This window comes from Pseudorasbora parva, chromosome 12 (genome assembly GCF_024679245.1).
Source record: "Pseudorasbora parva isolate DD20220531a chromosome 12, ASM2467924v1, whole genome shotgun sequence".
Lineage (NCBI taxonomy): Eukaryota > Metazoa > Chordata > Actinopteri > Cypriniformes > Gobionidae > Pseudorasbora > Pseudorasbora parva.
In genome coordinates, this window is record NC_090183.1 from 18,342,406 (window position 1) to 18,358,080 (window position 15,675).

Below are 15,675 nucleotides of genomic sequence, written 5' to 3' on the forward strand. Positions count from 1 at the left end.
GCTTGGGCCATTTTTAGTAGCCCTTTGTTCATTTAATTTCAGTTGGCTATTTGATTGGGCTCTGTGTAACATTTGATGCCCCATGCGCGTGCTGATGCACTTGTCTGTAAACATTTCAGAATGCCTTCCTACAGTTGCTTAATAAAAGTGGGCTTTCAACACAAACAAACGTAGCTATATGTGTCACTAGTATATGTATATGAGGAAAAAAAATAGAAATTAACTGTCGGTCTCTGACATAAACATCTTAAATGCCTGTCGGGCTCAGGTCGGGTTCGGTTACGGCTCTGTCCGACGCAGGCTGGGCTCGGACAGAAAATCTCACAGCAGACACGGGCCTTGAAACAGAGCAATCAAGCCAGAGGGCTAATATCAGGAAAGAAAAATGCCTTTTTTCCCTAAAGTATGACATTTTAGGATCTAAAAATCATACTAACAATATAAGTACACCTCAAGAAACATTATAAAAAAATTAAAAAATCCATGCCATGGGACCTTTAATATGAAGTTGTTGTGCATGTTTTTTTTAGCCCTCATAGAATTACACATCATTTACATGCGACTATGACACTGCAACGGTTGGAGCTAAAAATCTTCATTTGTGTGAAGATTGAAGAATGAAGAAACAAAGAAACTGAAGAAACAAAGAAACCTACATCTTGGATGCCCTGGGGGTAAGCAGATAAACATACAATTTTAAAAAAAATTGGGTGAACTATCCCTTTAAGTCCACCCACTTTTCATGCAATCCTTCATGTGCCTCAATTCGCAATCCATATTATATGAAGAAAATACATGGCAAAGTGATCATCACAGATTTCTTACCCAGGGACATGAGCTCATCATCCAAAAGGCTAATGCCCAGCTCCAGCGAAGATGGTGTCTGAGAGGGAAATTCAGAGAAAGACTGAGCTGAAAGGGAAGTGTCCAGTCCTGTCAGGTCCAACAAAGCGGTACTGCTGCCTATGAACAAAAAAATAAAACTGAATAAACATAGAATAAAACTGCACATTGTAATTTCTTTATGTTAAGTACATTTATTACCAAGGCATTTCTCATTAATACAGTCAAAATAGGGGAAAATGTGAATAACCCTGTTATAGGTTGATTCAAGGTGTGGCCGTACATTTTCTGCTTGTACTCCTAAATTCAGTTAGGGGCTACAATGTTCCTAGTAAAAATAGTTAGTCTGGAGTCCTACATAATAAATATTATTATAGGTCTATTCATTTCCAGTTTGTTGTTCTTTATGCATTTAACATGTGGCCATTAGAAATAGATGTCATTCCCTCAAAATATGAAGTCACGGCAACTAGAAAAATATATTGTTCCCTCGACATATGACTATAATCACATGGCCATGACATGTCGTCGTTACCCCAACAAAATGATCTTGTAGCCACACCTTAGTATCACGTTTCCACAAGTTAATATGACGTTCCCACAAGTTTATATGTCGTGGCCATGACATAACTAAATGAACCGAACATGTCCCCTCCCGGTCACCATAGTATTTGAATCTGTTCAAGGGTATCCATAGCAAAATGATGGGAGTGGTCTTTGATGTCAAAACGCCATTATGGGTGTTGAAGTTTTTCTTTCTACTGCATAGACAGTCAAGTTTTATTAAATACCCATTTTGCAAGCAGTGAATTACCCAATTAACAATCTTTTATTTTATTTTTTCTATGAGTCTCTCTATACATCGTAGAGCTCATGGATGGCATCAGTGCTGTACCTGGGAGTGTGGCTGTATTGCTGGTGTCTCCATTCACCTCTTCCCCCTTTACTAGCTGTCTGTACAGATTAATCACCTGTGTTAAGCTGTCATTCGCCTGTAAGATCTCAGCTGCAGACAAACACATAAAACAAAGACAGTGTCAGAAATTGACCCTATACATCAACTCATGGGCTCTCTTTGTGAAATTATTGATTTTGCCCTTCGACTTGTATGCCTCACCGAGAGCTTCATCGTTGTCCTCAGTATCACTGGCCAACCTGAACAGAGTGGGTCTCATTTTCTCACAGCGCTGGTACAAATCCTACAATGACACAACAGACCATACAGAATTATTTAACATACAGATAAATAAAAAATAAATAATAAAAAAATGTATTTGCTGCTCTGATTGTGTTGAGTGACAGTATTCTGAGTCCATCCCTACCATTTCAGGAGTGCGACAGGCTTTTTTGCTGTGTGTGTGTGTGTGTGTGTGTGTGTTACCAACCTTGATGAGCTCCTCATTGCTATGTGAGCTACTGTCTTTGCTGTAATCTGCCAGTAGTTGTGTGAGAAGCCCAACACTCTCCTTTACTTCCTGAATAGCATTCACCCTTTTCGACACCTTCTCCATGCGCTTCTGATCCTGAAAACAAACTGTATGCATTACACACAGCAGTTCCTCAGAGTTCAGGCAAAAGCTCACAAAAAAGGTACTGTGCAATAAAAACCAGCAATTACAGACTCACTCCATCAACATAAAAAAAATAATGCTATTATAAAAAATATATTTCAGTTTTTATGCATATACTAGGGTATGTGTAAAGTCAAGTCACCTTTATTTATAAAGCACGCCACATTTTACAAGGCACATTGTTTCAAAGCAGCTTCACAGCGTTAACAGTAAAATAATCCAACAGAATTTGTTTCAGCTGTACAGCCGCTCTGAAGAAAGTGGTAATGTCATCGTCCAGCTCAGTTCAGTTCTCATATAGTGTCAGAGTGCATGAAGCAGATTTAATCATCAGCCCAGTGTGCAGTCAAATTTGTCTAAACGTGTATATACTCTGCTTCAAACACAATGCTATTTAGGGTTTTTTGTGCTAAAATTAGAATGTTAAACTTGCATTCCCTGCTTCTGTTCTTCTGACAGTTCAACTGAAAGGTGAACTCTGCATTGCAGCATCTATTGTACTTGCCTGAATTCGTTGTTTTTAGTGTGACCAGGCCATTTGATTTTTGCACATCGCTCGCCTGGGAAATAGACACTAAGAACCCCCCCAAAAGTTAATGAAATATCTAAGACATACAAAATACACATCTACTCACCTCCTGAACCATTTCTTTGATTAGTTTATTTGCTGCCCGCAGGTCCTCAGGGTGAGAGCTATTCAGAAGACGGGACAACATCTATTGAATCAGAGGAAGAAAGTACGGGAGAAAACGTTAAAAGAAAACGCACCTGGACTTATTTTAAAATACTTCACTGACTCAGAGTTTACACAGATCTTAGCAATGGTTTTGTGCATGTCACATAGGTCAGGTTGAATTCCTGAATCCTGAGGTTTCAATCACAGTACAGCTATAGACAGTGAAGTCATATTAGGAAAAGGAACAGGCATACTCAAATTAAACTGCATTACTGCATCTGAACTACCTTTGATTTCTCCTCATCCTCAAAGATGGCGTTCTTGGGTCTGGGTGGTGGAGGAGGACAGGGTTTGTCAAGATCTGGAAGATCTGGATCCTGTTTAATAATACCTGGGAAGAGATGCAGATCAGTAACATGCATAAACAATGTAGCCTATAGGCATAGATGTATACAAATCATTCCACAACACCAACACAGTGAGTTCCACAAGAGAACTTGTTTAACACATATGAAACTTTTACATAATTTTTAACAGCACTTGTGACAATACAAATGGCAATATGTCTATTGACAAATACATATATCAGCTGAGACATGGCTAAATAGGTCAGTTATGAGAAATCAGCACCCTACACATCATGTTACCTTGTTTCTTAAGCATCTGATAAGCATCAGAAATCTTTGTCTCTTCTGGTAAACTCACAGTCCAGCTGTACATTACTTCTAAAACTTTTTTCTTCACTGGTTCTGGGGCTCGAGAACCAAGATACTGTAAAAGAAATAGGATACAGGTAAAGTTATTGGCAAATGCTTTAGGGGCTTGTGTTCACATGTGCAATCTAACAAATTAGCATAACTTATTAGTTATGATAATTAGCACTACATTTAAAGGGGATCTATTATGCAAATTTCACTTTTACAAGGTGTTTAACTCCTTAAACCCAAAGTGTATTGCTGACGGTAAACACCCGAAAAAAAGAAAGAAAAAAAATCCTAATCAAATTCCTATGCAACCACTAAATGTAATAACACCTAATAGGCATCATAAAGCTTAGAATCTCAGTTTCTCAATCTCAATGCATCTATCCATTTTGATCTCGGAGTCATTCCTCTAAAAAAAGAGTGTACTGCCGGCGGGTGCCACCTAGCTGCGAAAAAATGAATTGTCATATTTTGAAATAGTCAAGTCACCTTTATTTATATAGCGCTTTTTACAATGCCGACTGTTTTAAAGCAGTTTCACAGTGTTAACAGGAAAATAATGCAAACAGAATTTGATTTGGCTGTACAGCCACTCTGGTGAAACCGTGATGTCGTCAGCTCATTTCAATGCAAAACTATTGCACTGATCAACACAAAATAAGTGTAATTTGAAAGCTTAGAGTCTAATAGTGGGGCACTTTGGGGCAACGGCTGTTGTTTAAAAATGTGTTATATAAATAAAGTTGCTTGCTTGCTAATAGAGTCCAATGATTGGCATGATTATCTCCAAAAGTAGTGCAGATAAAATAGAAAGAAAAAAAACTGCAATGTGTCAAAAACATCATACAGCTCAGGGGTCTCATTTACTTTGCGTAGATTTCATCCTAAAAGTGTACGTATGTACAAAAGCTAGATTTTGCATACACACAAAAAAATGTCTGATTCATAAAACCATGCGTATGCCAGAACCTGCACAAAACATCCATTTAAAAATTACAGCCAGCAGCAGATTGGCCCTCATTTATCAATCTTGCGTAGAAACTGGTGTATATGTTGTCGTAAGATTATGCTTACACTCCTCTCACCGCCTGATTTATGAAGCTGTGCGTACCTCTGCAATCCAGGTGTACGCAACACCTGCCCTTGATAAATGCCGCGGCTTAAAACGATCGTCATTAGAATAACACGCCCCTTTATATTGAAGTCTCCGCCTCCCCCACGCCCTCATTTTACGCCATGGTCAAACAGAAGACGGCAAAGAAGCGAAACTTCTCCGACGTGGAGATCGGGCGTGCTCAATCATCTCACTAGTCCACTATTCAGGGCACTGACTAGGACATAAGTCAATGGGCTGACTCCCGGATCAGTGCTCTGACTACTGAACTATTGAGATGATTGAGCCGCGCCTATCGAGATCACCAGGGAAGTGGTAAAAAAACCCCGAAATTGTTTTATTTGAGAGTTTAAAGAGTGGAATTAAAGGCACCTACAAAAACAAAATATGGACACAAATAACGAGTACTGTTAATAGTGTGGAGGTTGAGAAGCGCACTCCAGCAGTTTAAAGCTGTTTGGATGATAAATTACCATCACTGCATTATTTTACAGCACGTTTTGAAAAAATTAGCATTTAATTTCGTATCACGGCACATGTATTGGGGTGTACAGTAGTGATGATGATGTGATGTGGAGTACTACCATTCATTCACATTAATAATTACATAACAATTTGTAAGATTCTTCTTCTTATTATTATGATTATTATTCTTAATGACGCTTGTTATTTAGAAGAAGAATGTCGTTTTTATTGATTTTATTATTATTTAAAAGAAGAAGGTCATTTTTATTATTTTGTCAGTCTGAATTATTTTAGTCTCAGTCCGTGCGCAGCTGCCGGGCCAGGCGGGCCTGAAACGTCAGGTAAAGCGCACAGGCTCGCGACTGGAGGAATACATATGCCTACAAATCAAACGCTTTGGTAAAGTCACACAAATTAAACATTGACATTCATGTTGCACAAAAATAAACACTGAATGTTGTTGTTGTGGTTTTTAACAGTGGGTCATATAGCATATCTTGTCAGTGCGTTTTGTAATGTTAGGAATTGCTTTTCTGCGCATTTTCCCACTAACTCAAAAGTGCGTACACCACCTCCTGAGCTGGCGTAGGATTTGAGCGTGCCGTACGCCAACGTCCATATTGATAAATCTCAAAGTCACCGTGGGTTTGGGTGTACGCAAGGTGTACGCTGGAAATTTGGTGTACGCACTTTTGATAAATGAGGGCCATAGTGCGTACGTGCTTCTCCAGCCTGTCTCCTCCCCGAAATAACCATATGTGGAGCTTACAACGCCTAAATGGACTGCATTTATATAGCGCTTTTATCCAAAGTGCTTTACATTTTTGCCTCACATTCACCCATTCATACACCGACGGTGACGTCAGCCATGTAAGGCGCCATCCAGCTCGTCGGGAGCAGCTGGGGTTAGGTGTCTTGCTCATGGACACTTCGACACTTGGTCAGGTGGAACCGGGGATTGAACCACCAACCTTCTGGTTTGTAGACAACCTACATGAACCACTGAGCCACTGCCGCCTAGTTTTACTATGCATGACCCCATCTGCATATTATTTGCATGCATATTCTCATTCATCTGAAACCATGTTTATCACTGTCAAAGGTAAAAGACATTGAAAAATATTAGATTCGGAATATAAATGCCATTTGTGCCTTACACATTACATTGCTGAAAATCATTGAATATCCTTTTTATGTTGTAGAATAAATATATCAAAATATCCATAAAAACAAAATTGTATAAAATAATTCTCAGGGTTTTTTTTTTTTAAATAAAGTGTTATTTTAATTTTAAACACTTCAAATCAAATAAAATTCATGCAGTTTTGCTGATAATGTCCCTGAATGAAAACTCATTCTCTCCTTATTCTGCCATTGGCGTAATCCTCCAACACTGCCATCATGAAACATTACATACCGGGTCACAGGAGGATTTATATGTTTCTAACAAATAGACTGATCGTTAACACCTTGACAAAATCACAGAATTAATTTGTAGGCGAAAATTTAAGACGAAAATGTTATAGTAAACACATGCTTCTTCATGATGGTTTTGTAATGAACACCATAATAGTTAGGACCGATGAGCGATTGTGCTTCATGACTGTATTTGCAGACTTCGACTTTATGATATATGTACATTAAGGTAAATATTTTGTTTTTACACTGTGTTGTGCAGTTCTCTAATAAAAGGATATTTCATGCTATTCTGTATCACAGGTAGTCGCGCCATCTCCTCCTGCGCTCCTGTTATGGACAATGTGACTATAAGGCATATGCTATTATTATAATATTTTAAATATATTTTGAATTCCGTTTGGATTTTACTAGACGTACTATATAGCCTAAAACAATCGGCACAAAAAACACTGTTGGATTTAATCTTCATGATAATGTGGTTAAAATGTATTCAATGGAGTGAAAATTATTAATTCTTATAATCGTTTTTCTCACATTTATTTTCTACAGTTCTAACTTCAGTTCACGATCTAACTTCAGTTAACGATTTCACCATCTGTGTCGCCAATTCCCTTTGTCTCCAGAATGTGCGTACGCACAGCTCAAAGTTTGCTTAAAGGTACACACATTCTCCTGTCAAGTTTTTTTTTTTATAGATCACAACCTTTGAGTGGGAACTGGCATATATACGTTTTCAACCCCGTTTTGTGCGCACGCACGCTTTATAAATGTGAAGCCTGATGTTTCATATGTTTTATACAGGGTATATGCAGGAATCCTGAAGTTAATTTCAAGACCTTTTTAAGACTTTTTTAAGACCTTCTCAAAATATTTTAAGACCTCATCGCACCAAGTTCTAATCGGCAACAAACCTTTAATAAACAGTTGCAGTCGAATGTAGACTTAAAATCTCTATCGTAGGCCAATTTTGTATCGTTTATATTGCATATCTGTTTCGCAACGTATGGAGGGCGACACATTACCTAAATGCACATTTCTCAAAATACATGACGTCACCCGTAGACAGCGCTCGCCAGGGTTGGAAATTAACTTTTTTCAAAGTCTACCGCTCAATGTTTTTACCAGCCACTTTTTGTAACAATGTGTAACTGCATGTGAAAATTAATACTACAAGCTCTACAATACGTAAGCAGTTTATTTAATCTCAAGTCTCAATGAAATACTGACATTTTCACAATGATTTTGTGGTCTTTTATGGCTTCCAGTTTTATGGTTTTTAGTCCCAACAATGAAACTATTCATTCTGGCATCTTTGAAGCGTGTTGACAACATACTGAGCAGAACATTGTCAGTAGGGATGCACCGAAACCAAAGCCGAAAACCGGAAAAAAAAAATCGAACTAAAATGTTTAACTCGACCTCACTCATGTGTAGGCCTACATTAAATAATAATGTTCATGCCTACTGGCCTGCAGAAAGGATTGAATAAAGTAATCAAATGTAAAATAACTGCATATTTAACTGTTTAAATGAAAGATTAATCCTTATTAAACTTACAAAAGCTATCCAAATAAGAGCATTGTTTAATGTCAAACTAAATATAAGGACAACACTCAGGCAGCAGTAAAGGCTACTGCGCCTTTAAGACCTGATGCAGGGATATGCTCGTCTTTCTCTCAAGGCATATTCAGACTATGTCTGCTTGGATACTCATCAAGATGGACATGTTGACATACTTCTTGTGTGAGTTTGTCCATATAAGCGCAAGACTTGAAAGAGAACTTAATATTGAGAGACGAGCGCGCGCTTTCGGATGATGCACAGCGTCAGATCTTCTCTCAGCGCGCGAGTCTCACAGCGCGTCTTCACGCGAGTGATGACGGAGAAAACGGCTGGTTATATGCGCACATACGGCAGCACTCGCATGCATTGAACAAAGTTTACAAAGAGGTGAATCAGCTCGGTAGGTGAAGCGAGTTTACCCGCCACAACTAATGGGTGCTAATGTCCATCCCTGGCGCGGCGCTCCGAGCCGATCTCAGACTGAGCGCCCCGTTGTTTTTTAATACTTATGGGGATCAAAATAAATATATTCATAAATACTTTTTGGAGTCAAACTCTTTTGACAAAGCTTGAACAAAATACTTTCACAATTTAAGACTTTATAAAGCCGTGATAAGACTTTTTAATACTTTATAAGGGTCTTAATTTTCCCAAAATTGATTTATCACCTTTCAAGACTTTTCAAGACCCCGCAGATACCCTGTTATAACATGTTTCATGTCATTTGAAAGGTCTCGGAGAGTAGAACAAAACAAGCCTTTTATTATTATAACTTTTTTGGGCTTTGACTAGAGTTGAGTGAGTTTTTGTAAGTTAAGTCCTGCAAGACCCATATGTAAATAATAGACTGATGCGGCATTCACCATGGCCTTTTTCACTGATTACTGTAATAGCTCCGTGTTGCAAGCACCAATCTGTTTTTTTTTCTTCTTCTATAGACTGTACTCACAAAGATATAACGATCAAGATCAACTTAAAAATGAGCCGGAGTTGTCCTTTAAATTTGTGTATATCACTCACCACACAACTATAAAAATGCCTCGTTTAACACAGATGTGTATCCACAGTTGTGTGTAAACAACCAGCCTATAATTGTAAAAATCAACCCAATATTTTTATAATCCCCATCGATAAATATCAATCTCTGATAACTCACAGTTTCATATTTCCCCCTACTCCAACGTAAAGGAAACCCCACCAATGATCTGCCCTTTTAGCATAGACACAACCCTGAGTGAGAATAACAGAGTTATTCCATTTACCGCTGTATCAGCTAGCTAGCCTAGAAATCTAGACGCACCCTAGTGGCAGCAAATCTAATATGCCGCGAGTGTCGTCTAGCAACTCTCAATACAGTTCTGAGCTGTAAAAACCAAACTCCGGTCAGTCCAATCACATCGTGTATAGAGTCTGTGGGCAGGGCTTAACATAGTGATGGCAGAGTTGCACTTGCTAGTAAACATAGAGGCTGTCGAACGGTGGTCTTTCGAATCGGCTTTGGCCGCGACTCTGGAAGACTTGGAGTTAAGCTTTTCTCTGAGAAAAGAACAAAGAACGGCACTTAAGTCATTCTTAAAGGGGGGGTGAAACACTCAGTTTCAGTCAGTGTCATGTCAATCTTGAGTAGCTATAGAGTAGCATTGCATCCTGCATATCTCCGAAAAGTCTTTATTTTTTTTATAATTATATAAGAAAGATGCGCTGTTCCGAGTCTTTCTGAAAAAAGCCGAGCGGGTGGGGGCGTGTCGTGTGAGCGGAGCTAAATAATGACGTGTGCAGCAGCGCGCTGCAGTGAGGAAAGTGATTCGCTCTGTGAGGAAAGTGATTCGCCCGCCGCGTGAGGAAAGTGATTCGCTCTGTGAGGAAAGTGATTCGCTCAGTGAGGAAAGTGATTCGCCCGCCGCGTGAGGAAAGTGAGTCGCTCTGTGAGGAAAGTGATTCGCTCTGTGAGGAAAGTGATTCGCTCTGTGAGGAAAGTGATTCGCTCAGTGAGGAAAGTGATTCGCCCGCCGCGTGAGGAAAGTGATTCGCCCGCCGCGTGAGGAAAGTGATTCGCTCTGTGAGGAAAGTGATTCGCTCTGTGAGGAAAGTGATTCGCTCTGTGAGGAAAGTGATTCGCCCGCCGCGTGAGGAAAGTGAGTCGCTCTGTGAGGAAAGTGATTCGCTCTGTGAGGAAAGTGATTCGCTCAGTGAGGAAAGTGATTCGCCCGCCGCGTGAGGAAAGTGAGTCGCTCTGTGAGGAAAGTGATTCGCTCAGTGAGGAAAGTGATTCGCCTGCCGCGTGAGGAAAGTGAGTCGCTCTGTGAGGAAAGTGATTCGCTCAGTGAGGAAAGTGATTCGCCCGTCGCGTGAGGAAAGTGAGTCGCTCTGTGAGGAAAGTGATTCGCCCGTCGCGTGAGGAAAGTGCTAATACAGATCGACCGCCGGCCTATCAGTGGGTAAGTCAGTAGCTACTGGTTATATCACCTGTTTAGCATCCTACAAACCAGCGCTTTGATGGGCGTAGGCTGTTGCTTTCGCTCTCTCTCACGCGCTTCCGGTAGAATTGTCCGTAAGGCCCATACAAGGAAATTCCGCCCCCACTAACGTCAATGGGGACGCATGATCTCAAAAAACTTGCCGAAACTTATGACTAACCGGAAGTAGTATTTTTGACAAAGAAATACTCCCATCAAACGTCCACCTTAACTTTTGAAACTTTGTCTATGTTTAGTATGGGATTCCAAGTCTTTAACAGTGTAAAAAGATCAGTATGCATGAAACAGCATTTCACCCCCCCTTTAAAAAGGCATGATGTGTTCGAAGTTTTGCCATTTCTGGAAGGGGGGCGGGGAGCAGCAGCTAATTTGCATTTAAAAGGGACACACTAAAATGGCGCATTTTGCTCACACCCAAACAGGGGCAAATTTTACAAGCTATAATAAATGATTTGGGGGATATTTTGAGCTGAAACTTCACAGACATATTCTGGGGACACTAGAGATGGGAAAGGGGGCATAATATGTCCCCTTTAAGAAATTCTGCATTCAATACAAGTTACAATAATAGTTTTAACAACCTCTTTTCTTAGCCTAATGGCACTAGATGACTCTAGTGTTCTCTCTTTGGATTTCATGTTTTTCCAGTTCTTCGAGTTCCTCATGCAATAAAGTCAGGTTTGAACAAATAGGATGTGCAATAAATGCATACATTTTTTATTGTTGAATGAAGTGTTGTATGCAAGTTAGGGAGGGAAAAAAACAACTCTGTAAAAAAAACATGCAATTTTTATGATCCTTCATTTTTGTTAAAATGATTATATCATGATAACATTTAGCAAATCCTGCAAGGTGTATGTAAACATTTCTAAATTGAATAAGCAAAGTTATCCTTTTGGTCCCATATAAATATACATGCTAATCAATATATCAGATGTTTTTATAAATTTTATTAAGCTATTCTGCTCTTCCTTTAGTATTCCTCTCTAACTGTTGTAGTGGCAGTAGTGTTTCCTTTTCCCTGTGTAATTATTTTTAAATTCTGCATTTTATAATAATTTCTTGTGCTGTGCATGTGTGTTTGAATTCTTTTTACTGTCCATAACGGTCACCATCAGCTGTCATGTTAATTGTGCTGACTCTTGCGTGTGATGATGACGCAGGAGATTCACACTATATTTTCAAAGTAAACTGCTTAGGAGACTGGCACATGCTAGAACAAAATTGTTGAATTAAAGGGTTAGTTCAGGCAAAAATGTATTTTATGTCATTAATGACTCCAACCTAATGTTGTTCCACATCCTTAAGACCTCCATCGCCAATGCCTCTTGATTTCAGCAGTTTGACACGCGTTTCAAATCATGAATCAATACGCTGATTCATAACCGTTCGAATCTTTATTTGAGGATTGAACACAAACAAGGAAGAGAAGACAGTGCTGAATAGTTGGAGTTTTTTTGTGATTTTTGGTCCAAAATGTATTTTCAATGCTTCAAGAGATTCTAATTAACTTACTGATGTCACATATGGACTATTTTGATGATGTTTGTATTACCTTTCTGGACATGGACAGTAAAGTGTGCATACACTTGGATACGCTCTCAGACTAAAATATCTTAAACTGTGTTCAGAAGATGAACGGAGGTCTTACAGGTGTGGGTGAGTCATTAATGGCATAGATTTCATTTTTGGGTGAACTAACCCTTTAAGTTGTTGTTTTTTGCATTATTTTTGTTTGTTTATTCTCATCGCTTCATAAAATTAAGGTTGAACTACTAGTCACATGGACTATTTTAACAAGGTCCTTACTACCTTTTTGGGCCTTGGGTTCATTATATTGCTGTCTATGGAATGGTCAGAGCTCTCGGATTTAATCAAAAACGTTGGTTTTGTAACCCATTTTATCACACTAAACTCATGTTAACATGCCTCTTATATCTTTGAAACATTGAGTATTTTAATGTATAACGCTCCATGTACTTCTACTGTAAGTGCCGCACTGTAACCCAGATCTTTGTTTTTTTTTGGCACCAAAATGAAAAATGTATAGGCCAAATAACTTTAGCTGTCAAACTAAAGAACTGCTCAATACAGATTGTTCAGAAGTGCTGTTGTCCATATCTTAATTGCAGTGGTTAAACATTGACAGCATTTGCATTATTAAAACAACAAAATTTAAAATCTTTGAATAAACCAGCATTTATGGACTCAGTGTGTCAAAAAATAAGTCTTTAAAATAGAGCAACTATCACTTTGTTCAATATTATGACATTTTGTGTTTACGCTAACATCCTTTATGCGAATTCAAGCAAAGCAAAACTGCTCATTTATATACACACACAGACAAAACATACCTTAGGGGAAACCACTTTGATGAGCTCATTCAGGAAACGGAACTTCCCAACCTCATTATGAAATCTTTTCCCACAGTTCTTCACACAGGTTTCTAGAACCTTATGACAAACACACAGTGACAAACAGTTAAATAACTTCTAATAGAAAGAATAATTTAGGCAGATCATCTATTAATCTAAGCTGTATGATTCGTACAGAACATGTACACCATGAATTATGACAAATTTGTAGATAAGCCAATGATGTGATGTGTGATGTGTATTGATGAGAGATCCCATTTAATATATTAAAAAAAATATTATAATAAAATAGTTGTTTGCCAAGGTCAATAAGTCTCTTAAAATATCAAATAGTTTGATCTTTTACATGGGAAGGTTATAAAAGTTGTGTAAGGACATTCATGAATAAATAATTCATAATAGGGCTTTTCACTCTTGAAATAGTTAACACTGGGTCATTCTAAACACTGGGTAAACGGAATCCTGGGTTATCTTGCTTCACGTTTCACACCAGTCATAATTTACCCAGGGTTAACAATTAGTCCTGGGTATTCATAAATTGGTGTTTTACACTGTACATTCCTAAACCATGGGTTATTGTACCATTTGCATATTTTGCGGGGTCAATGTCATTGACTGGATCTTGTTTCCATGACACAAATATGAGTTTCTGTTTTTAGGTATCCAGCTGTAACATTCTAACAGTAACTTTCTAGTCATCACAGTTCTACGGTCAATCAATTAAACAAAGCCTCATTATGCAGTTACCTTGAACATGCTAAGTTTTATAATGATCATAATGATTAACTGCTGAAACTTGATTGGTTCCTGGCGGCCCACAATTTGTACCATTCATTTTTCATGGCTTGGTTTCCACTTGTCCTTAGATATGTCTAATTAAATTTTCCTCGATCAAACAGTTGTTGATTTATTATGTTATTATTTGTAGCGAATGTGTCTGCATTCAGCAGTTATAAGTCAATTAGTCAACATGGGCAATTCCAGACAATTTAATTGGCTTATATCTTTGCAGTACTTTGAGAAATCAAAATAATTCAGCAGGAAATAAGCAAAAACTCAAGTACAAATACAATAGGGTTTCCACATATTCAGTCACACCCTGAATGCCAATCTTACCATGAGTGCCTGCATGGCCTCCCACTCCTGAGGTGATTGAATCTTGTGAGCAAGAAGCCTGGTGGCCAACTGTGGACTACACACACATTTCACAATAAAAAGAACAATCTGCAAAACAGGAACCTTGAACATTTACATATTGAATAATTACAAACAAATGCCATATATAGATATATGATTGTAATAGATTTTATTTTAAAAATCCTAATTAAGTTTGAGCATATGTGGTTTTTATCAGTAGCTTTAAGAGACTGAGGTGTTCCACATTTGATTTAATCTCACTCTCTTCTGTCAAAGGTCTGACACTAATACACTAATACAAAATGGCAGAGGGGTGACAAGACTACTTGGCTTTCTCTAGGTTATCCTGTCATGTGAAGCTTTCCAAAATAAGGGTAGGTGTAACTTTACACTGTGTGTTTCTACATTTGGGACCGTTAAATGAGCATGACAGCCACAATGACAAAAACAATCACATTCAATAATCACAAATGGTCCTTCTTCTACTCTCATTTTATGACTTGTTTAAATATAAGCATAATATATATTTAAAACTCGACTCTTCTGTAGTTACACTTGTTGCCATTTTCTAGACCGATATGGCTAGGAACTACACTCTCATTCCTGCATAATAATTAAAAGGTTACTTCAGCGATTAGCATATGGCTTTGTACCAGTAAAAACCCTGAAGTATAATCAAATGATTGTGCTCCCCTTGAAAACCCATGAAATTATATTCATATGACATGCTGAAACATTTGCCACTGACTGTGCCTGGGATGAAGACATTTCACACGCGACGCCAAAAGAACACCTGCATGTGAACTCCTTCTGCTGTTTTCAGGGTAACTGTTAGTGCTGCACCAACCCGCGGGGCCGCTTTTATGAAATTATTTGGCCCGCCCCGCACCACTGTATATATTTTTACAACCCGCCCTGCACCCGTGACCATTAAATAGACATACAGGGTCCGCGGGTTATGAGACGACCCGCACATCACTAGGGCTGTGTATTGCCAAGACTCTGGCGATACAATACGTATCACGATACATGGGTTACGGTACGATATATTGCAATATATTGCGATATTGTAAGAGAGGCAATATATTGTTTTTTATAATATAAAGAGCATATTGCAGGTTACATTTTTTTTAGATAAACATATAACCTTGTATGAAAATGCCATATGAAAAGGTAATGCAGGATTTAAAATGTTTTTAAAAGACATAAGAGCACAAATTTAGCAGATAAAGTGGCCGTTTCGTTGGCTGTTTGTAAAACCGCTGTTTTTTTCAACATCGCGTCATATTACGTCACGAGAGGGAGTCGTCTGCCGAGCTCTGCATTGGCTC

General features: G+C 38.5%; 1 protein-coding gene across 1 annotated transcript in view; it reads right to left on the bottom strand.

Moving 5' to 3' along the window:
• gga1 (golgi-associated, gamma adaptin ear containing, ARF binding protein 1) overlaps nucleotides 1-15,675 on the bottom strand; it is a 45,806-nt gene that overhangs the window by 21,135 nt on the left and 8,996 nt on the right. The window contains exons 3-11 of the mRNA XM_067459410.1: nucleotides 14,324-14,399; nucleotides 13,187-13,285; nucleotides 3,738-3,861; nucleotides 3,378-3,481; nucleotides 3,050-3,130; nucleotides 2,229-2,366; nucleotides 1,961-2,042; nucleotides 1,739-1,849; nucleotides 826-963 (exon numbers count right to left, since the gene is read on the bottom strand). Of these exons, the coding sequence (XP_067315511.1) occupies nucleotides 826-963; nucleotides 1,739-1,849; nucleotides 1,961-2,042; nucleotides 2,229-2,366; nucleotides 3,050-3,130; nucleotides 3,378-3,481; nucleotides 3,738-3,861; nucleotides 13,187-13,285; nucleotides 14,324-14,399 (953 nt within the window). The remainder of the gene's footprint in view (nucleotides 1-825; nucleotides 964-1,738; nucleotides 1,850-1,960; nucleotides 2,043-2,228; nucleotides 2,367-3,049; nucleotides 3,131-3,377; nucleotides 3,482-3,737; nucleotides 3,862-13,186; nucleotides 13,286-14,323; nucleotides 14,400-15,675) is intronic.